Here is a 23,145-nt window from a genome sequence, read left to right on the forward strand (position 1 = left end):
ATGCTACTGGTCCTTTGGCTTTTAGTTTGATTTTCAGATTTGCACTATCATTGCTCTGGGCTCAGACCTTGATCCTCCTATCTCCACCTTCCAAGTAGCTGAGATTTCAGGAGTACATAGATTCTGAATCTTGACTTGGAGGAAATCATTATGCTTAAAGTCTGAGGAGAACTGTGTCAGTTCACACATCACAATATTTGGTAAGTGTGCCCAGTATGTGGTTAGCAGTTGTGGCAAATTCCTTATTATGTTAAAGATAGAGTTTTGTTTTCCTTTTTTAATTTTCTACTGGCATTGAGATGTCTCAAGAGAGACAAGTGGAATAAAATACCTTTATTCTTTAGCCAGAAGTATCCCTCTTAACTTTTCAAAAGTTAAAATATCCATCATTGTTTTTTCTCGAAGGACATGATTTTTGTTTTTAACCACTCACCAACGTGATTTATCAGTTTTTAAAAGGCAGATTTGCCTTGGAGTCGTAAAGAGTCAAATGTGACTAGTAGGTTGGACTCTCCTGGTGGCTGGTACAGATTGTAAGACATAGCCACTCCTCTGCACACTTGCCTTTTTCTTTTTTTGCACCTGGAGACTAATCCATCAAGTTAAAGGCAGGGGGTACAACTTTGAGAACCTCATGTCATTGGAAGTACTTGATTCTAAACTGCCACTATGTTAGGGTGGGAAAATCCAAAGCACATTGTGGTTATTAAATATTGAGGCTGACTTATGAAGCAGTAAGGTGTTTGTTAGGAATTATGTTACAATAATCAACATAATTTCACTTATGCCAAAATGCTAATTGGAATTAAAGTCACTAGATATGGAAAGCCAGTAATCAATATGCCTTAGCTTGTCCATTGTCATTTATCTGGCAAAAATACAGAAAAGAAACATGAGAGGAAGGGTTAATTTTAAATCTGGTGGCTTCTAGCCAGATTGTCCGAGGTTACCAAATAGATTTCAGAAATTTTCCTTAAGAAAGGGACATTTCAAGGAAAAGTAAGATCTTGTCCTGAAGTCACTGCTTAAGATTGAAGATGAAGTGTTGATGGAGTGGCTCAAGTGGGAAGAATGCCTGCCTTGCAAGTGTGAGTCCCTGAATTCAAACCCCATTGTGGCCAAAAAAAAAAAAAAAAAAAAATTGAAGATGAAGTTAAGTGATAAATTGGAGTCACCTGGGTGTGGTGATGCATGCTTGTAGTCCCAGCTAATCTAAAGGGTGAGGCAGAAGGGTCACCGGAGCCCAGGTTTTTTTTAGCAACCTGGACAATACTCTGTCTCAGTATCAGTAAAAAAGAAATGTATTTCAGTAGTACAGTGCATGCTCCCGTGACTATTTACAACCTTCTACAGAGACTTCAAACTCTTTGCTTTGGTCCACAAGATGCCTCATCTTGCAATTTCAGACCACTTCTCCAGCTTTACCTCCATCTCTCCAAAATATCATAACCAAAGTAATCTCACAGTAGGCGCTTGAACATGCCACAGTAATCCTTCCCTTAGTTCTTTTACACATATTATTCTTCCGACGTGAAGTGTCTTTCCTACCCTTCTTGATCTAGTTACAAGTTCTTTAAAACCCATTTCAGGTGTTGCCTCTTCCAAGAAGCCCCTCCTCTGCCCAATCACTTTGATTATTCGCACAGCACCACAGGTTTTTAGTGTCGTGTTCACCTCACTGCTAACTGAAGGACCTTGTTTTGCCAGGGGGACTGTGAACAGCTACAGAGGAGACTGTTGCTGAATCTTAGTCCATGGCCGTCAATGGCATAGGTTAAGCGCTTAGTATGTTCTTGTTGAGTGAAAAAATATCCTAGGAGAGTACTGTGGTTTGAACATGTCTCAAAATTCAGCTGTTGCCAGTGTGATAGTCTTAAGAGTTGTGGCATTTAAGAGGTGACGAGGCTGTGAGCTTCTCCCAGATGGAGGATTAAGTCCCTTATGAACAAGTCTTCACACTGCATGTGGGTCATTTGCCATTCTGTCTTCTGTTTCTCTGTCATGTGAGGATACAGTATTTCTTTTCTCTGGAAGATGCAACCTTCACCAGATAACCTGTCAGTCCTCCATCTTGGCCATTCCAGCTTCTAAAACTGTGAGAAAGTGAATTTCTGTTCTTGTTAATTACCCAGTCTAAATTATTCTACTATTGCACCATAAACAGACTAAGAGAGAGAGGTTCGACTTAGATGTTCATCATGTAATTCTCACTTGGTCACTTACACTTCAGAGAGAATAAGATGGGAGTGGGAATATCCCAGGAGAGAGGAAAGAGATTCTGGCAGAAGATGTAGATATGGCGGATATCCATGGTAAGCCATTTACAAGTAACTTTTGATTTGCCTGCCAGAGCAACCCTGCATTGTCAATACATACAGAATTTTTTCTGAATTGCATACTATTAACTCTTTTGATTTAAATGTCTCATACAGAAGATGTCATTCAATACAATCTATCTGGCAGCATATCTCTTTTGTTAGACTCATGTCATCCTTGTGTATTTTAAATGATCTTCTCGTTAGAATTTAACACATGGGGATTTTATATCTAGTTTTGAAGGTATGTCTGTGTATGGATGTTGGTATTTGGGTGGTTGAAGGCTATAAAGACAAGACTCTGGTCACAATGGAACCAAACTGGACATACAATGTAAAGGGGTTATTTATAGAAACTATGGGTCTCATAGGTAGCATGAGGGTTTCAAAGTTTTATGAGACATTTTCTCTAAATGTCTCTTAAGACATTTAGAATCTAAAGTTATCTTGTTTTCTATAATAGAATTGAATGAAAGTTCAGTGAGCAAGAACTGGTAGCTAAGCATTAGTTAATATGCTTCGTCTCACCTGGCTACTCTTCCTCGAAGGTCTCCAACTCCTTGTAGGTGTTTGATGTTTAGATCCTGCACTGCAAAGTTAGTTCCTGTGGCTGCCTGATCACGAATTTTTATTTGGTCTTCTAAGATCTGTAATTTTGAGTTAAAATACCCATTAATTTCCCACTACACATAAGAAAATATCATTTAGAGTGCCTTTCTTTCTCCCCTTTCCCTCCCAGTCCACTTTTCCTTCCCCTTCTTCTCTAGCACACACATACACACACACACACACACACACACACACACACACAACACACACACACACACACACCTATTTCACAATTAGTGGTAAATTTAGAAAAAAAAAGATTGTTCAATATGGCACCAGGCAGGGTTCTTTATAGATTGAGTAGAACCACAGTGAAGTTAACACAGTTGACACAGCTGATCTGACTCAAACTGCTCCACATATATGGAGTGAAAAATTGTTCTCGATTTCTTAGAGAACATAAGAGATTTATGGCACATGTCAGATTTTTGTCCTTGGGTATTGGTGGTCATGTTTTTGTGATGTTTTGGTGTTTTGGAAATAAAGGTGACTTTCTTATTGTATCAGGTTGCTGGTCCTGAGGATAGTGTTTTTTTTTAAATAAATAATTTTGTACCTATTTATAAGTATTAATTTAAAAATTAAAAATTCTGCCTATCCATAAAAAATCATATTTATGTTGACATTTAAACAAATTCCAATTTGAAGTGTTAACAGACGAAAAGTTTTGTTTATTGAGAAAAAGAGCATAGAACTTTGGAAAACACAAATTCGTGATTTGGGGAAACATTAAAGTTTATTTATTTGACAAAGGCCTGAACTGTGTTTAAACTTATGTTTATGAGTTTACCAGGCAAAGAAGGATTTTTGTAGCAAACTGTATGAATTTTAAAGACCTTACGTGTACAGATCTTTCACACTTAAAAATTGGTAGATTGAGAGAACTTGAAAGCAAAGAAAGCCTTAATTACAGATATAAAAGTGTCAAAAACACTAGCCAGAGTTTGATTTTGTCTTTTTGTTTTTGTTTTTGGTAGAGGACAGTGATGTAATGTTATAATGTAATGAAGACTTTGGTGAATGCAATAAAGGGATATGTTATACATGAGGCTCATGAATCAGTGGGGGAGAAACTTTGGAAATGGTGTTGCTGTCTTTGGGTACTTACTCAGAAGACATTCAATTTAAATATTTACCATATGGCATATATCAATATAAATTTTAGAAAACAATAGATTAAAAATACATATTAAAATTAAGCCATAGCAAGGACTAGGAGTGTAGTTCAGTGGTAGACCATGTGGTTAACGTGTGCAAAGCTCTGGGTTTAATTCCCCAACACGTCCCCACACACCTATACATGCATGCCCACAAATTAATAAGGATTGCAGATAATGGAGGAGACTATTTCATCTCTGAAGAATTTTCTAAGCTTAAAAGTAATGAGATCAGTTATGAAGAAAAATACTTGAATGTTTGCCTTTACCTAAACTTGTAAAAACAAGGTAGGCACACTACGATATTAAAAAGTACACTGGAAAACATCTCTAGCAACATGATTGCCAGGGCTTTCATTGGTGCTGTAACCAGCATGAACCTGTCTGTGAGAGCGAACTCTACAGAACTCTTTCCATCTTTGGGTTCGTCGTGTTGGTTGTATGGTATTATAGTGGGAGTATTTACACTAGGGAAGTAGGCAAACACTAAAAACTAGGGTTTTCCCCCAGAAAATTGTTGATTGTTAAATATGTACCAATGTGCCAATTGTGATTATCCTTAATATGTAAAAGAGCTCATTAAATCAATAATAATTAAAAAGCATTAAAACCCTAAAAGATAAATTGGCAAAAGTCATGAACAGATTATTGGCAAAGGAAATACAAATTTTCAAGTCACTTTTAAAAATGGGTTAAACACCTTCAAGAAGGAAAAAGGGAAAGACTTCATTTCTGCCCTATAAAATAGCAAAGGTTAAAACAATAAATCTCAATGGTGGCATAGGCCCCGTGAAAAAGTCACGCTCATATGATGATAATGGAAGTATAATTACTGCAAACTTCTTGAAGCCAATTTTGCAACATGTATCAAGAGCTTTCCTGGTGTTCATACCCTCGTAATTCCACTTCTAAGAATATATATTATGGAAATAGTCCAAATGTGAATTTATATTTATGCCCAAAGATATTTCAACATGAAGAGAATAATTAAGCAAATCATTGTGTATATACCATACAAAGTGCTTTTAATGACAGGAGTTTCTGATATTAAAGATTTTGCTAAAAAATAGTCTCTACCTCCTAAGTGGAATATTTATAGGAACTACAGGAGATTCAGCTGGGTGTTTGTAGAGATTGGCATTTGATGGTTAAATTGTGAGAAATTTTTTAAAATTTCTTTCTGAACTTTCAAAATAATTATAATGAACAAGCATTGCTTTCATAAGTTGAGGAGCTCACAGTAAGGCACTGTTATAAATAAAATTCTCTTTTGAATTAAAAATAAATTAATTTATTGATTTATACACTGATTAATTTATATCACTGAAGAATACCCCTTGTTCTAAGATATTTTTTAGAAGTTACTTTTCCACACAGTCAAGTTAGTCCTCCTCATTTTCCCTTTATATACCAAACACTCAACAGTGTTGTAAAGATTTTCAGGTTTTATAGTTTTGGGAAAATGTTTTTTCTTTGTCTTTTCAGAGATAATCTGAAAATCAATTACTGTAGAAAAAGGAACTCTTAGAAAGATTCTAGGCGTCTGGAAACGATTTGCTTCTTAAGGCTAAGAGTATTTTATTAGGGTATAATTAACATGTATCAAAATGCCCAACGTGTGTGTCTGGATAGATTTGACAAGTGTGATCGACTATGTAAGGGCAGCTCAGAGCAAAATACAGAACATTCCTGGAAACATTTTGCTGAGGATATTGTTCTCTTTTCAATTATCAAGATGTATCAAAGGGTAAATGACAATCTTGTTTTAGAGTTATTGCTCTACATACTGGATTTTGTAGCCATGTCAAAAGACACAGAGCTGTTGCCTCTTCACACCTTTGAGACACGTTGTAATGCTTGGAATACCTAATCACCATGACCTTTTCAGGCATGGGGGTCGATTCAATATCTATCAATTCTAGTACAGCATATTTCAGAAAGGTCTGTAAGAGTTTTAACTTTCTGCACTCTTTCCATCGCATTATGAGGTCTGTTACACCCTACACACAGAAAACACACGCACACATATTCTTGGCCTTAAATACAGATTCATGAGCAAGTCATTGTGGTTAATCCTATGCTGCTGTTTGGTTTTCTGTTTTTGTTTGTTTTTAAAACAACAATACAGTAATCTCTCTGTTAGTAGAAAAGGGTGACTATTGTGGAAGGGCATTGTCATCAATTTTCATAATTCTACAAGTTTTTGGGCAGTTTCCTTCAAGTGTGCTCTCTGGACCCTTGCTCGAAAGTTGTTACCCCAGATTCATTGTGCACGTGCACTTTTAAAACCCTGAAAGACCTGACATGTTTATCTTGATTTAGCTTAAGAATTTTCTTTTTTGATCAGAAACATTATTTTTCCTTTGACATTTTTACTTATTTGCTTGCTCAAGAAATATTTACAGAAGGCTGACTGTATACTAGATACTGTTGTTATCTGGCATGGGATTCAATAGTGAAACAAAGTCCCTGCCCTTACAAAGGTTACATTTTAGAAGGAGAAAATGAACAATAGACAAACATAGATCATAGGAGGTTGTGATAAATGCTATATGGATAAATGTAGAATTTAAGAGAGGTTGAAACTGTTGGGGTGAGGAGGAGTGCTACTTTATAGAGTGCGAAGGAAACCTTCTCATATAAGGTGGTATTTAAGCAAGAATCTGAAGAAAATAAATCACATTTCACAGGAATATCTACAGGAAGATTGTCCAATTTGAGTAAATAATAGGGAATAACTGGGAGGTCAGTGTGGCCAAGAGTGAAGAAGAGAGGGATGGGAGATGGGTCAGGTTGTGTGGGCCAATGAACAAGCATTGTTATGCATTATGAAAATGACTCTTTGAAGTTATTAATAACATCTTGGAGATTTAGACTAAAGTAAGCCCTGTAGCCTAATGTTTGATATAATGTTAAGCAATTGTCTTTCCTGGCACAAAATAGATACATGATATTTTTGAATGGAAATTTCTTTTACATTTTGGCATAAATGAGCAGTCAAATAATTAAACTGTTTCTCCCGTGGAGAACTACATTGTAATCATTTAAACACATTTCTATCTATAGTCGACAAATGACATTGGTGGTTAATACTCTTTATCAAGCAATGCGGTCAACATATGGAAATAGTGAGCTACCTCAATATTCTGGCTGAGTTTTTTGACGATGCTGGTGATGGTCTGGATGTGGCTTTCTAGTAGCTTCCTGGCAAGTGATTCTTCTTTATGAAAGCCATGGGTCCCCTGGAGACAAGCAGAGATGTCCTCCTTGATGCGGAAGGCTTGTTCAAGGAGAAAGGCTATAGTGCGTTCCTGATTGTTCAGTCTGTCTTCCAGCTGACTTGACTGGATGTTTGGAATGACAGGTAGAGAAGGATGACCCCTGGTCAGGAGAAGGAAATACCATGGCATTACAAGAATGAGCTTCAGGAGCTAGGAGCCAGACTTGCCTCCTCACTGCTACTCCATTTTTCCCCTTGTGAGAAGTTTGGTAGGGCTTTAACAGCATTCATGTTGGAAGCTTGTTTTATGGATTATCTAAGAAACAGATCTGCATCAAGACCTGATACAAGATCTTGCTCTTGTATCATTCATTTTTTCCTGTTTCCCAAGCAGAAATTTTTGAATATATAATGATGGCAAAATTTAAAGCCAAATTGATAGTGGTTGGGGAATCTATAAAGGGAGATATTAGAAGATATTCTTCCAGGGCTGGTGGACTGGTTTAAGCAGTAGAGCACCTACCTAGCAAGTGTGAGACCCTGAGTTCAAACTCCAGTACTGCAAACAAAACAAAAAAACAGAAAAAAAAACCCCAAAAAACTCTAGAAGCCTTCTTCTATGACTTATGCCTTTATATACCCTTATATTAAAAGCCTACTTTAATCTAGAAAAAATCCAAATTCTTATATCTTTAAAAATGCAAAGGTGACTGTGTTAGAGAGTTTCCCAAAGGGTATGTCTTAAAATAGTAGTCAGCAAAAAAGAATTTTATGGTCAAATAAATTTGGAAAACATTGCATGCAATATCCTTCTCTTGGCAACTTACATTGTATATTAACATATTAATGTCTAGTAGTACTATACTAATTTTACAGGTAAGGAAAATAGCTAAATGCTGGTCCAAGGTCGTCCAAGGCCCATAGCTGAAGCATTTGGTTGTATGGTCCCTGAATATAGTTCACTTCCAAAGTTCTGTGTGCACTGATTTCTGACCTCTTTCCAGGCTAATATTCCATTATATCTACATAACAGAGTTAAAAGTAGACTTTAAACTTTTTTGTAGTGCTATTGAATTTCTTGGGCACTTTTTATTATCTTATGGCCAAATGGAGGAACTTTGGGTTTTCTCTCTTCAGTCTTACCTGTTTAACACACTGAGCTTTTGCATGAACTTTTGTTTTTAGAGATGTTTCAGAGCCACAGATTCAGTTATCCTAAAACCTGGCCTAAGATGGTTTTCATGATGCTACCTCTGAATGGTAACATGCTATTTTATGAATGTCACTAGAAGGAGATGGCACCTTAGAAGAAGGTGATTTAACCTTTGTTAGGACCTGAGAACAAAATGATGAATAAGACAGACAAAGTCCTGTGCTCTAGGAAATATCAATTTATATCTATGTACTTATATAGATTATAGATACATAGCACTTATCTTTTTTTGAGTTGCTATAGGTGCTAGATTCTAAAAAGTTGTGACCAAATAGTGCACACTTATTCCCAATACATGAGCCAGAATAACTATTTGTCATGGGCTGTTTTCTTTGGAAGTGAGAACATCCTAAGGACAGAAGAATTTAGGGCTAGATTGTGAACATTATAATTTTCTGAAGACTGACATTATCAGCTAGCATTGTATTTGGCTGTGCATAATGAATAGTCACTTAAACAAAAGGGTTTATTTGACTTATATAACAAGAAATCTAGAGATAGAGGGCCTAGGGCTAGTGCAGCTGACCAAGGAGGTCATCAAGCACCCAGGCTCCTTCTGGCTTCCTGGTATACCTCAGTGCCTTGACTCTTAGAGTCTTGAGGTTGTTGATGCACCTGGAGTTCTCCCATCCATATTCCAAACAGAAAAGACCAGGGACAAAGAATAAAATGTGTGTCCTTGCTGAGTTTGTCCTATTCTTCCTTTTTTTAAATCAAGAAAAAGTTTTTCTATGACTCATTATGACACTTCTGTCCATATTTAATTGGTTGAAACTGTGCCATATTGTTACCTCCTGAAACTTAAAAAAAAAAACCCCAAAACTGAGCACACTATAGCTTTAAGAAAAATTGGAGCTTTTATTGCCAAAGATGTGTATGTGCTGGATTGGCACCAGTGACATTTGCCTATGCAATTTCTTTCTTACAATAAACATCATGGTTAAAGGAATTCAAAAAGTAAGACATGTTTTCTTCCCTGTTGGTAATCTGCTTTCTGCTGGGCAGTGCCAAAACTGGCTAAAGTTAGCAAAAAATGTCATCATGATAGATGAGTGTTGTAAAAAAGGCAGGGCTTTCACTGACCAGTGACCATCAACAAACTGGTGGGAGCACAAAGGAGGAAGAAGGGGTTATGCTACATAGATAGAGAAGATGTGGTGACGTGGTACTTCTTTTTAATTCAGTAGCTTTGTAACTTCAACTTCTTAAAACACATTCCAAAAGGCATATAATGCAAGTTGACATAAAACTGATAATTTTTAGTTGCCACATTTGGAAAAGTTTTTAAGAAACTTTAAATAACTTTTAAAGGAAATTTTATCAAATTTCAATATATTTTATTTAATGTTTTATGTTTTCAATGTCATTGTAGCATAAATCAAGATGAAATTTTACATTATTTTTATAACAAATCTCTGAAATATACTGTGTATTTTATACTTATAAAACACATCATTTTTTACTAGACACATCATAAATGCTCAGTGGCCACATGTGGCCAGTGGCTACTGTATTGGACAGTATAGTTCTAGGAGCATTCATTATGTAGCATTCCTCCCTCCCATCTCCCCATGCTGACAGTGCTACCCTGATTGGGTGTGTGAGTCAGAGGCAGAAAGGAAGAGAATGCCAGGCCCTGCAGATGGTGACACATCACCTAGCAGGGGACTGCAGATTTACTCATTATTTTCTTTGAGTGTGCTGCTTTCTGGCCTCTAGACAGTCTGTATTCTGGGTTGCCAGTGAAGGTATTTCATCTCATCTTCAGTTCTAGACAGATGCGTGTAAGTTACATTGCATTCCTTCCCCTCAAATTTAGAACTTTTCTCACTGTGGCATGCACTATTTATTGGTTACCTTCTGAATAGCCCCTCTCCCCCATTTCTGCCTGCTTTGATTAATCTGCTTGCCATTGATGTCCTTTTGTAGGGTTAAACTAATTATGGTCCCATTCTTTTGTGTTGAGATGCAATTGGTCTAGGTAGAAGCATGTGAAGGAATTCTGGCTAAGGAGATACAAGAAGAAACTTGCTTCAGGGTAGAGTTTCTTTGCCTTTGAGAAGGGGACATACCAGCTGAGCGGGTGCTGGTGGCTCATACCTGTCATCCCAGCAATGTGGTAGACCGAGATCTGGAGGATGGTGGTTCCAGGACAGCCTTGGCAAAAAGTTCACAAGACTTCCCCCCTATCTCAACAGAAAAAGCTGGGTGTTGTGGCACGTGCCTGTCATCCCAGATACTGTCGGAAGCATAAATAGGAGGATAGTGGTTCAGGCTAGGCTGGGCAAAAAGCGAGACCCTAATTCCAAAATAACCAGAGCCAAAGAACTGGTGATGTGGCTCAAGTTGTAGAGAGACTGCCTAGCAAGCATGAAGCCCTGATTTGAGCCCCAGTAAAAGGGGGTGAGGAGGACAGGGATATATGAGAAGAAACCTCCTTATTTTTTGCTGGATGTTGTTGGGGCTATGTGTGATGTCTGGGATTACTGAAGCTATCTTGTGATCATTAGGGAAAAGAGGATGGCAGGGAAGAAGGATAGAAAACACCTGGCTGCTTGATGGTATTAACTCATTAAATTAACTGTTATATGCAGTTAAAAGCATGGTATCTATGTCTAGTAACTCATCCTTAAAAAATATATCGGTTAGTAAGTATTTATTAAATATCAACTCTAGGCCACATACAGTGTATAATGGTTCTGTCCCTCAAGGGATTTAGTCTAATTCAGTAGTTCTTATAAAGATACTGGGGAAGACAGGGAAGTTGCTAAAACACAGATTCCTTGGCACCATCACAGAGCCATATTCCTGGGGCTGGCTGAGAGAGCAAGAGCAAGCCTGTGTCTCCTGCAGGCACTTAGGTGATTCTAATGTATTTTGAAGATTGAGCACCATGACTTGTTCAACACTGTCACTTGAATCCGTGAGTAATAAAAGACAGGGTATGCAATGGAGTGCTGAAGTGTAAAATGTGAGCTCTCAAGTGAGTTCAGCAGATGTTCGGAAGCAGCTTGGAAAGTTGGAAAGCAACAGAGACTGAGGGTGGAGTGCAGGCTCCCCACTCACCGGCCAAGTGTTTCAGTTGCCTGATGTTTAATCAGGGCCTACTTTGCTGTCTGGTTGTAAGTTCTGAGATAACATGTGAAACCAATGCCATCACTACCTGGGGTTAGGAGGGGCCCAAGTGCATTCACTCCTGTGGTGTGTGTGTGTGCTATAAACTGATAGGAAGACTGTACCCAAAAATAGCAATGAGGAAGCAGACCTAAGCCAGAAAGGGACTGGTGGAGCAGGTCCCCTGCTCACATGCCTGCCTGTCCCGCCTGTGGTAGGGGGCTGCCACGGTGGTGTTTCTGTATGACATGCTGAGGGAAGCCTCTGAGGAGAGCAGCGGCTACTCCCATGCAAATGTATTTGTCTGAAACCAGGGAGACATTAAGGGACTTATACAAATGCCGGACTGGAGATAATTCTTTCCCTTTAGTTTTTAAGGTTTGTTTTTAAGTGATTTTATGTTTAAATGGAGAGCCGTTTTGGAGTTTTTCTATGCCTAAGATTTTCTTTCAATTGGAGCATAAATATGCTTTTTAATAACGCTCGGGGAAGCATTAAGTGAGTCTGTTTAGTTTTATTTACGTGATTCCTATAAGAAAATATAAGTATTTTTTCCAATTTTCACTGCCATATGGAAAGGGAGTATTGTTTACCAATTGCGCTTTTTAAAGCAACTGTCAGATCAAACTCATGAATGTTCCTCATCTTCTGAGAGAAATTCCTGACAATACTATTCTTCAAATCACCAGACAACACAAAAGGCTATAACCTGAGGCCTTTCACCAGCAGCAAGATGTGGCCTCTATGATTGTACAAATAAACAAACACCTACCTGCTTTGTTAGTATGCTATAATAGTGGGACCTTTATCTAAATCTAACCGTGCAAGGAATGAGATAACTGAATATTCCAGACTAGTCCAGATGGAGTTACTAATCACAGGAGAAAGAACTCCTAGGAGATCTTTTCAGAGAGAGGGATTTGGGCTTTGCTTAGATCACTGATTGTGTAGCTGACAACTGAATTTGAACAGATTTTCCACAAACTCTGAGTTCTGTTTCTCTACAGTTCAGTGTGACTTACACCAGCTGTGCTGTAGCTGGCAGAGGCATTGGTACACGAGCCTCTCACTTTGCTGCCTGTTCTGTCCTTGTGAAGAGAGCACTAAATTTACTTAGGAGATTCTGATAACCATTTTTGAAACCTGTAATACTCAGACAAGAATTTGAAAACTTAAAGTCTCTTTCAGAACACAAAAAGGCATAATAAACCTTTCTACGTTTTCTTGATCTATTTTGTGGCTAGTTATGTTCTGAATGCATAGAGTCCTGCAAAAAATGTAAAGTAAAATTTTAGAGACTATTTTGATGCCCCAAAATATTCTGAGTGGTAGGGAATGATGAGATAGAAAAAAATATTTTCTAGAGTTTCTCCATTGCTTGTTTATAACCAACCTATCACATGGATTCTGGTAGTTATAGGAGCCTCCATGGCTGAGTGGTCCCGAGGGATGACGGGGGCAATTTGTGCATGGGGGAAGTGGGTGTAGTTCAGAAAGAAGGCCAAAGCCAGCAAGGTTGGGCCAGCATAGAGCACAAACAAGGAAGCGCCTGGAAAAGAGATGACTCAAAATAGTGGCCTAGTGAAGAAGAGACTAGAGAGAGTGGTTCTGATGTTTCCCATGAAAGCTTGTGCACTCTATGAGGCATTTGGTAAAATTTTTATAAAATTGCAAAATTAATAATTTTGGTATGAATAGCCTTCCTTTCTGGTGAAGGCATCAAGACAGAGCTCCTGCATGAGTGGAGGTAGGATGGATGTCTGGGTCACATGTACCAGCAAAACATATGTAAGCCACAGCAGCAAGTCATTTTGATGTTTGGAGTTCCTATCATGCTTGGCAGGCTTCTTGAGACACTTTCCCATATAACTGTACTCTTCTGTAAGGTGTGTGTTTAATGTGAGTGTCCAAGTTAAAAAAAATACTGTATGTGGAGTTAGAAGACCTGACTTAAGTTCTGTCTCTGCCTTGAACCTCTGTTAGGTGGCCAGAAGTAGTGCTTCTTTTGTCTTATGGAGAGAATGACTCCTGCCCTACCCAGCTGTAGAGAGGATCGGTTTAAATAACGTACCTGAAGTTCTTCGGGAAGTGTAAAGTGTTGTAAGCCTGTGTTTTTGTAATTATTTGTAATTACTAGATGGCATTTTGGGCTGAATTGTGTCTTCCCCAAAAGATACATTTTAAGTCTTAACATCTAGCATCTCAGAATGTGACTATTTTGAAAAAGGGTCCTTGCAGATGTAATTAGTAGGGTGGAACCCTAATCCAGCATGACTGGTATCGTTTCATGAAGGCAGTCAAGTGAAGACAGAAACTGGAGTAATACATCTGTCACCCAAGCATAGCCAGGGATTGCCAGCAGTCACTGGAAGCTAGGTGGTACAGAGGTACAGTTTTCCCTCAGATCTCAGAAGGAACCTATCCTGCTGACTCCTAGACTTTGAACCTCAAACCTCCAGAATTGTGAGATGATACAATTCTCTCACAATTGTTTTAGGCCACCCAGTTTGTGGTACTATCTTATAGCAGTCCTGGGAAATTAATACGAATGGTAAGTTATTTGACAGGAAGTCCTAAAGCAGGAGAAATGCAAGGAACTTATAACAACATCACATTTCTATATAGTGCTTGTAGTCAACATATCATGATCACAAGCTTCATTTCATTTTGGTGGCATAAGTAAAATTTTTCTCAGACTGAGGCTTGGAGGTTATCAATAACTCAGCTGGGAAACATTTTAACACAGCTTTTCTCTCTCCCCTACCTTGCATCAGCTTTGCTTAGGCCACTGAGTGGCTCTTCCTGATACCTTTGCACTTTTCTCAGAGAGGTAGGTGTGTTTGTTCCTCTGCTTCTTGGTATGTAGCTTGCGTCTGACGTCATGTGAGTTTGTACCCTAGTTACCTATCCCTGGCTGGCTCACATCTCTCCTCACTGAGTCAATCCCTGTAGAGGACTGAGATGGGCTTCAGCCTGACCTCCGTGGGCTCCTTTACTTGAGCAGAAGCTGTTAGATGTGGCAAGAATGGAGAGGCCCCTGGGCATGAGGAACTGTGAGTTATCTGAGTAGCCTTGCCCTGATGAATTTGGGAGTCATCATGGGTAATGCCCAGTTCCTATGGCTGTGTAACTCACAGCCAGCAACTTGCCCATCACAGGCAGGGGTCAGTGGGAGAAGATGAGAGAATAAAAGTTTGTGTTGTGGCTGATGGCAGAGCTATGCAGTGTAACATGACTTATCAATAGAAAGCTTAACAGAGGATTTTTTTTTTTTTTTTGGTCTTCTTTCTCATGTACTGTACTGTGAAGTATCCGTCTTTATGATGTAGTAATAAAGCAGTGAATCATGATGTAATAAAACGTCTTCCATGGTGCTAAAAAAAGTCTTGGAAATGAATGCTTTCAGACCCTGAATGCCATATTCTACACACAACGAGAAATTATTAATCATTTATTATTGTGCCCATTTGACTTGCTAAAAGTTTTATGAACCCAAATTTTAAACAAGATTCTTTGGCTGTCAGCCAGACCCTCATCTTCCCAAAATGAATTACAGAGATACATACATTGGCCATAGTCCAGCCTGGGCAACTGCTCAGTATGAAACAATTTCCTTTCTCTGGTGTCCTTTGTGTATAGGAAATTTAGAGCTCCCCCATGGGCAGGAAAGACTCAGAAATCATTCTGTCAGGAGACCTTCAAAGCAAATCCTGAAACTTCATAGCTCAAATTAGCTTTTCTGTCCTTTTTTACTCCAGCCATCATCACCCTATTTACATTGCTATCTTAGAAACTTTGCTCTTCCTCAAAATATCTATGTGGCCAAATTCCTCACGCCCTGGTCTTGGCTCAAATACCAGTTCTCAGCAAGGCTTACCCTAACCAGGCTGTCTAGCAATGTGTGTCTCTTCTTGTATTGGAAGCTCTGTGAGGCAGGAACCTTTGTCTAGTTTATTCATGTGGCTCTCCAGGGGCCTAGTGCAGTAGTGCTATATAGAATGTGCTTAATAAACATTTGTTAGGTAAATAAATGGGTTTTGAAGTTTTTGAAGACCAAAGAATCTGAGGGCTAGGACAAACCTTAGAAAGTATTTGACTCCATAGTGAGGGATTTCCCACCGGGAAAGTCAATGAAAGAAAAATAAAAAGAGATTTATGAGCACAATTTGTTTTCCATTCAAAATTAAATCCTGTGGGAGAATAATGAATGTTGTTAATTCTTAGCCATCTACTTTATTACACAGAAATGCTGAGTAATTGCTGAGAAATGGGCAGAGATGAGAAGTAGCAAGTGCTCATTACTGATCACTGGAAACCCCACTCTGTTTTGTAGAGCAAACAGGGATTGCTCAGAGAAGAGGTGTTCTTATTCTCCAGGTGGCATAGTTGATTGGAGGCAGATTCCAAAGTATATCTGAGGTGTCCTGGCTTCAATTAATGCTCCTTCCACCAGCAGATGAAAAATGCCAAGAAACTCGGCTTTGCTATGTTTCTGCTCAGGTAAGCTTAAATGGGCATAGGATGTAGTCATAAAAATCACTGGATGTCTGCTCATTTTGAACAAATCAGAATTACTGCCTTTAATAATCTTCCTGTCAGTAGATGCAAGCATTCTGACACCCTTTCCCCATGAATTGGATGCGACCCAACATTTAACAAGTATTTAATGTGTGGGCATTGCTCCCACTGCCTGAGGGCAAGAAGGCCGTTTTGTTAACACAATCAGTCAGACTGTCTTCTTAATGTATCTCTCTCTGGCCCAACCTTTTCCGTAGGAAAGGCATTACCTCTTTGGTTGTTGGATTTAAATTTTTTTTTTTTCTGGTAGCAATTGGGTTTGAACTCAGGTCCTCATCCTTGCTAGGCAAATGCTCTCACACTTGCTTTCAGTTTGTTTTTCAGACAGGGTCTTGCACTTTTTCCCTGGCTGGACCTCTGCCTTTGAAATAATTGAGGTTGAGGTAAGAATCACTGTGCCTGGCCTTTGTTGTTGGATTTTTGCTTTTTTGGGGTGTTATTATTTGTTCTGAGTATTACCTGTAAATGGATGAGGCTGAATCACTCAGAATATGTAATAAATATTAGGTAGTTTAATGAATTGATAATGACCTTTAACTGTCTAATACCCTGTTTGCTTGCCAGTACTTGTGGTGCCACCCAGTGAATGGTATGCTTTGAAGGGTATAGTTACTTTAAAAACTTGTTTTTATATTTACTTTATTGGATTAAATAAATCAATTTAAAATTCTGCAGTGATGACATTTTGCTTTTCCAGTAAGTCAGCAACCCATAAGTCTACTGCTTTATGAAGAGCTCTCACAATTCAATTTTCTATCCAAACTATCCATTCAATCTGTCAACCACAGTTTACCAGGAATTGATATCCAATGTGCCATGACAAGCTACTGTAGGTGAATAAAGAAACATAAGGCATATAAGTCCTTGTCTTTAGGGAATTGCAGCCATACAGAGAGATTAGATGATGGAGACCAAAGAGGGAACCAACCATCTCAGGTGCTAAATAGAAAGAGATGTTTGATTTAGACATAAGAGAAAGGGTATGAGAGAGACCACAGTAGAAATGAATGTTGGAGATCAGATAATCTTTACCATGCTCTCATTCACAATTAGATACTCTAGTCCTTTTGTCTTAATTTCAATTTCTCTGAAATCCAAGATACCAAAAAAATTCTTGGATTTCTTAAGTTTGTTACCCACTCCAGGAATTTATTCTCTTATCTCCTGGAATGCAGGTCACTGTACTAAACAAATCCACTTGGGTTCCTATTGGAATTATCTTGATAGGTCAAGTTTCCATTTGTCATGTGGAGTCAGGGGGAAACCAGTCTCCCTTTTTCCTTTGGATGGTAAAGTTAAGCTAATATGTTCATTTAGAATTATTTTTGTATGTACCACATTTGTCCTTAACTCAGAAAAAGTTCCATTTATCCAATCTTTTTAAACATTGAAAAGTCCTTTTCCATGTTTGGTTCTTATTTTTCTAAATTATAGATTCATCATAGTCACATAAGCAATTACAAGTTAAGGGGAGTATGAAAAGAGGGACTGAGATATGAGATTATTGGAATATTAAATTTAATTGGCTAAGGAATGGGAATTCTTAACTGTGGAACTATTGTGATGAAATCAGAATTTAAAATTTTATTATTTTCATTGTTAAAGACAATTAAATTTAAAAATCCAAGCCTAATATTTAGATTTTTCTCTTCATATCAACTCATTTTACTTATTTGCTCATTTTCTTCTGTGCTTATGATATATATTTTAGAATCAGAATTATTTTAAAGCTGCAGTGCACCCTTGAGAGCATCTAGTCCAACTTCCTCATTTTGCAAATGAAAAGAAAGAACTAAAACCTAAAAACTTTATGGAACTGACTGAGCAAATTAGTGGAAGGACTGAGATTAAATCCTTAAAGGCGTGAAGATATTAGTGGGAACATCAGACCAGTGATGACTGATACGCTGAATAGAAGACAACACAAACCAGTATACATTACCTCTGAAATCCCACCTTTACAAACTAGAATTCTCAGATCTTTGGGACAATATGTCTATGTCAATAATATTATAAATGTGCAAGGTTATTTATCATGAAGTGTTAACAGATCTCTTTGGTTTATTTTGGAAGTCATAGTTTGCTATATCTGATGTTATCATATGCCATCTGTTCCCTCTCTTTCATTATTTTACCCATAAATCTACAGGGATCTGTGGAAGTCACTTAAAAAGAATGCAGTAAAATCTGGTAGTTCTGCTAGTCAGAAAGGAGTAGGATGGACAGGTTCATCTTCCTGAGGTGGTTTAGGCTATTCTGAAAGTAGAAAACTAATTTAGATGAATTCAGAAGTCTTACCAAGCACCTTAATCTCTCACTGAATCATTAAATGCAGTAAGTAGTTAAAACCAGTAATTTATAGACTTACTTGTCAACATATTCAACTAGATCTGTAGAATTCTTGGTTGACATTTTGGCTGGAGAAAATCTTACCTAAAACAAAGGTCATGATTTAAAATATATTATCTGCTGTTATGCTGGCTACTCTTATCATTTTATCCTTAAATAAATGCTTTATTTTTTGAAAAAAAATGTATACCATAGACCATAAGCCCAGTTAGTCTTGCATGTGCCCCACTTGTTTTGCTAATGACTAAAATAAAAATTAAGTTCTGGTGGAGACACTAGAGAGCTGGATTTCATAGATGTGATGTCACATCAGGAAAGACTTTTTAGAAAACTCAAGTCCATAGATTATTCCTAGATAATTCCTAAATAAAATATGCAGCAATTACTGACTGAGTTATGAAACAAGTTCTCCCAGAGCAAGTTATTCCTGACATGTTGATTTCCTAGGGGAATCAACTGATTTTCAAAACTACAGCTGCAGATTAGAAAACCAGCCTATCCAAGCAATTTTCTAAGAAACCTGGATGCCATATTTTATAGTCAATGAGAAACAAAAGCACAAAACACAGCTGTATACATAATTTATTAGTATTTATCATAGTTGGTCATATGCACACTTAGCTGACAACCTCATCCATTAAAGTTGTATTTCTAGAAAGTTCTGTTTGGATGAAGGTTAATTATTTGGCAACATTTTTCTGAGGAAAGAAGATATCAAATGTACTCACTGTTTTGTAGTAAGTGCTAAAAATGCTAAGAACTCTAAAGATCTTTTGTTTTTTTAAGTTTAAAAAGAGCACAGTTTTATCCTAATTTTAATAAGCAGGAACTGAACTGGATTCAAAAGGGAGAATGTGAGTGGTATTCTACCTCAGCTAAAAAAAATTAACAAGCTATAATCCTAGGGTACTTTTTCTTGGTTTATATTAATGAATACTAGAATGATGGAAGAATATGTTAAGATCCACATACAGCCAGGTGTGGTGGTGAACCTCTGTAATCCCAGCACTCAAGAGGTGGAGGAAAGAGGATTATAAATTTGAAGCCATAGTCATGCTCTCCTGACCCAACCCACTTGGTAATGGGCAACCCAACAGTCTGGAGGCTGATCAGAGTGGAATCAGTGAGCCGCCACGACGGTGCTTGGGCCCTCCTCATTGCTGAGTGGAGTCTGCAAGAGGCTGGATGGTCCTCAGCCCAGCCCCCCCCCCCCCCCCCCCCCCCCCCCCCCCGGTGAATGAATCTATGGATCGACTGGTCACTCAGTGTGTATGCTCTAAATATCTTTCCAGTTCCCTGGAGGACCCGACTAGCTATCTGCCTTGTCAACTCTTGTGGCTCCTGTTTCCTGCTGGCACAGGACTGGGTCGTGGTCTCCTCACCTACTGCATCCAGTTCTCTCTTTCTCATCTCTCCACTGCCCCTGGGGCCAGTGGGAGTCTGGTTTTGGTATATGTTGGCAACTAATAACCTTTTGTATTTGTGGAATGAAAAGGCATCATGAATACTGTGTCCAAGATCAGTGAATGACTGGCTTTCTTTCTCCTTCTGAAGTGTAACAGTGTGTGAGTATGTGAGATATTTTATTAATGTTTTTGGTGGTGCTGGGATTCAAACTTAGGGCTTTACACTTGCCAGGCAGGTAACTCTACTGTTCAGCTATGCCACCAGCCTCTACTTTATTAATTTTTGTATTATTTGAAAAATCACAAATAGCATCTTCTCAAAAAATACAATACACACACATACATTTTTTTTAATGGTGGTACTGGGGTTTGAATTCAGGAACTTACACTTGCTACTAGGCACTTTACCACTTGAACCATGCCCCCAGCCCCTTTTGACTTAATTACTTTGGGGATAGTCTTGAGTTTCTGCCCAGGCCAGCCTCAATTACGGTAACTCCTATTTATGCTTCCTGTGTAGCTGAGATGACAGAGGTGTGCCCTGCTATTGGTTAAGACAGAGTCTCATGAACTTTTTGCCTGGGCTAGCTTGGAACTTTGTCCCTTCCAATCTCTAGCTTCCAAGTAATTAGGATTACAGGCCTCAGCCACTGAGCCTGGCCACACACACTTAAAGTATACTTATAGTGACAAATGTTAAACGTAATGATGGAGGAAAAGCTGGAAAAGTGTAGAAAATTGAAAGATTAGAGGAAAAAAATTCTTATTTATTATTCTAGACAAAGACCATTGTGGTACAATTGCCATTGTGGTACAATTACCACTGTGGTAAAATTATTTCCTTTTTAATGCATTTTTATGTGTCTAAGCCAGGATTTAAAATTTTTTTTTTGGTGTTTTTGGTCACCTCCCCACTAGTATTTTAATTTTTGTAACTTTGCTGATTGAGTAGAGGAGTTGGTACTTTTTCATCCCATTTCTACAGGCTAGGATGTGATTATATGTTGAAAACAATGTTTCACAGTCAAACAATTTGGTAGTTATGGGATTTTTTTTCCCTCTGAGTCATTTTCTTCATTTTCATAACACTTTAAAGTGTTGTAATTCTTATGGTTTTAGACTACAAAGTCCTTCTTGTATATAATGCAATTTCATTCTACCAGTAGCCCTATAAAGTGGGTATAATTATTTTTACATTATGGATAACATCAGTTACTTTAACATTTTTCATGTTATGGAAAGCATTTAGGGTGATTATTTTTATAGGTAAAGAACTTAAGGATCAGAGAAGTAATAGACTTGCTTAGATCAAATTAATGATAATAATCACATCATAGCTGTTGATGGAACCCTTCCTGACTGCTAGCACTTTACCTAAGTGGTTTATTCAATCCCCATGACAACTTTGGCCTAAACAGCCCATTTTGTAAAAGAAGAAACTGAGGTTAGGCAATCACCTAAAATCACACAGTGTGGTACAGTCAGTAGATAAGTCAGTGCTTGATATAGAGCTTTTGGCTAGCTCTTTCCATAAAAAGAGAATATACTCACTAGTTAGGAAAATTACCAAAGTCTAAAAACATTGTTTTCTTAGAATGGCCTTTTTAATTGCTGGTGAAGATATAACAAGTACTATTCTTTTTTTTCTTGTTAATGATAAAATCTACACCTTGAGTTTATGATGGTTCCTTTTGAATCTTCATAAAAATAAATCATTATCAAATTTTTAAAAATGTAGCACTATATATAAGTCAGTCCGATTAATGTATTTAAAATTTGAGATTTTTATTTTTAGCCTTGCTGTCATCAGTCATTTTGTTGAGGTAGAATAAACACAGAGTGTTGGAAGACTGAAAAGGACAAACCATTCTTTCAGAATTGCTTCAAACTCTCTAAGCAACCCTAAGCTTTGAAAAAGCTGAGCAAAATAGTCCATTTTTAATATGAATATCTAAAAGTACTTGCTTTATTTTCTTGGTCACTGTCTGTGCCAGGAAGGGGGCCATCAGTTTCCTCCGGCTGTTCCTCTGCAGTTGGGGAGGCACTTTTGTTTACATCTGTATCTAAGCAACCAGAATTCAGAGTCAGGCCAGGAACTATGGCAGGTGAAGTTTTGCATTGGTCGTATGTTTTTTATTGAAGGCATGGTAAAACTTAAAGGGAGGCTTTGGATTTATTTTACACTTGTCCTCTTCCCTCCACCCCATCCGACATTGTCCCCCATGTCCACATCACACCCATAGTCAGCTAGCAGAGCATATTCTCACAGGCACTTCCATGACGTTAAGGAACTTTGTTGACATCAAACAATCTTAAAATAATGGGGAATAATCTACTCTGCAGTGCCCACGCCATCTGGATGTCATTCTGGGGATTTATTACTTTGTTTATATGTAATAAGAAATACAAGTAATGTAGGGAAGAGTGAAATTGAAAGGTCTGGAATAGTCCATGACATAAATACCTGAACTCATGAAGCTTGATTTTCCAGCTTTATTTTTTGTTGAATTTATTGTTTGAAAGGGAACAGAAGTTTATTATTTTTTTCTTAGAAAGCCAAAACACTAAAGAATCTTGATTGCATACTAACTGAAGTCTTCATCTCTGAGGCATCTTCCCAGGGGTGGCTTAGCAGCATTGTGACTGCAGGAGGAAGGATCTGTGATGTCAGTGGGGTCAGCCTCAACTTTAAGTCGTAAAATCTCTGGGATTTTAGGAGGCTGGGGGTTTTCCTTAATGCTCATTGTAGTAAAAAATCACTGGGTCCTTCACTCTTCTGTCTCACTGGGTGAGAAGTGGCTATTATTAAATGGATATTTCATAGTCTAACTCTGATTTCATTTTTGCAGTTTGATAAGAAAACAGTTTCCATCAAATCAGAGAGAGAAAGCAAATAAAACTACAATATTCCTCATTCCTCCTCCAAGTATGCTAGTTGAGGAAGCTAACTCATTGAGACCACTAGAGGGGGAGTATCACAAATAATGGTGCAGTGATAATGATAGGTGACATGGCTCAGGGTCTTAAATAAATTAAAATATTGGACTTTGGCTTTGTAGTGGAAATTTTATTCAGTTGTTTTGCAAAATGGAGTGGATTGTTTTAACTTTAAAATGCTTCCCTGAGTTTAAAAGTTAGAACTTGCATATTTTCTTAATACTGCTTGGCTCTCATGTACAGAAAT

The 23,145-nt window shown here is 37.9% G+C and overlaps 1 protein-coding gene across 1 annotated transcript in view; it reads right to left on the reverse strand.

Annotated features, from left to right (window-relative positions):
• Fam81b (family with sequence similarity 81 member B) overlaps positions 1-22,435 on the reverse strand; it is a 47,517-nt gene extending 25,082 nt beyond the window's left edge. Inside the window, exons 1-5 of the mRNA XM_074077063.1 lie at positions 22,426-22,435; positions 21,927-22,024; positions 18,575-18,639; positions 7,219-7,462; positions 2,844-2,962 (exon numbers count right to left, since the gene is read on the reverse strand). Of these exons, the coding sequence (XP_073933164.1) occupies positions 2,844-2,962; positions 7,219-7,462; positions 18,575-18,639; positions 21,927-22,024; positions 22,426-22,435 (536 nt within the window). The remainder of the gene's footprint in view (positions 1-2,843; positions 2,963-7,218; positions 7,463-18,574; positions 18,640-21,926; positions 22,025-22,425) is intronic.
• Positions 22,436-23,145: the final 710 nt, after the last annotated feature.

Source organism: Castor canadensis, chromosome 6, assembly GCF_047511655.1.
Source record: "Castor canadensis chromosome 6, mCasCan1.hap1v2, whole genome shotgun sequence".
Classification (NCBI taxonomy): domain Eukaryota; kingdom Metazoa; phylum Chordata; class Mammalia; order Rodentia; family Castoridae; genus Castor; species Castor canadensis.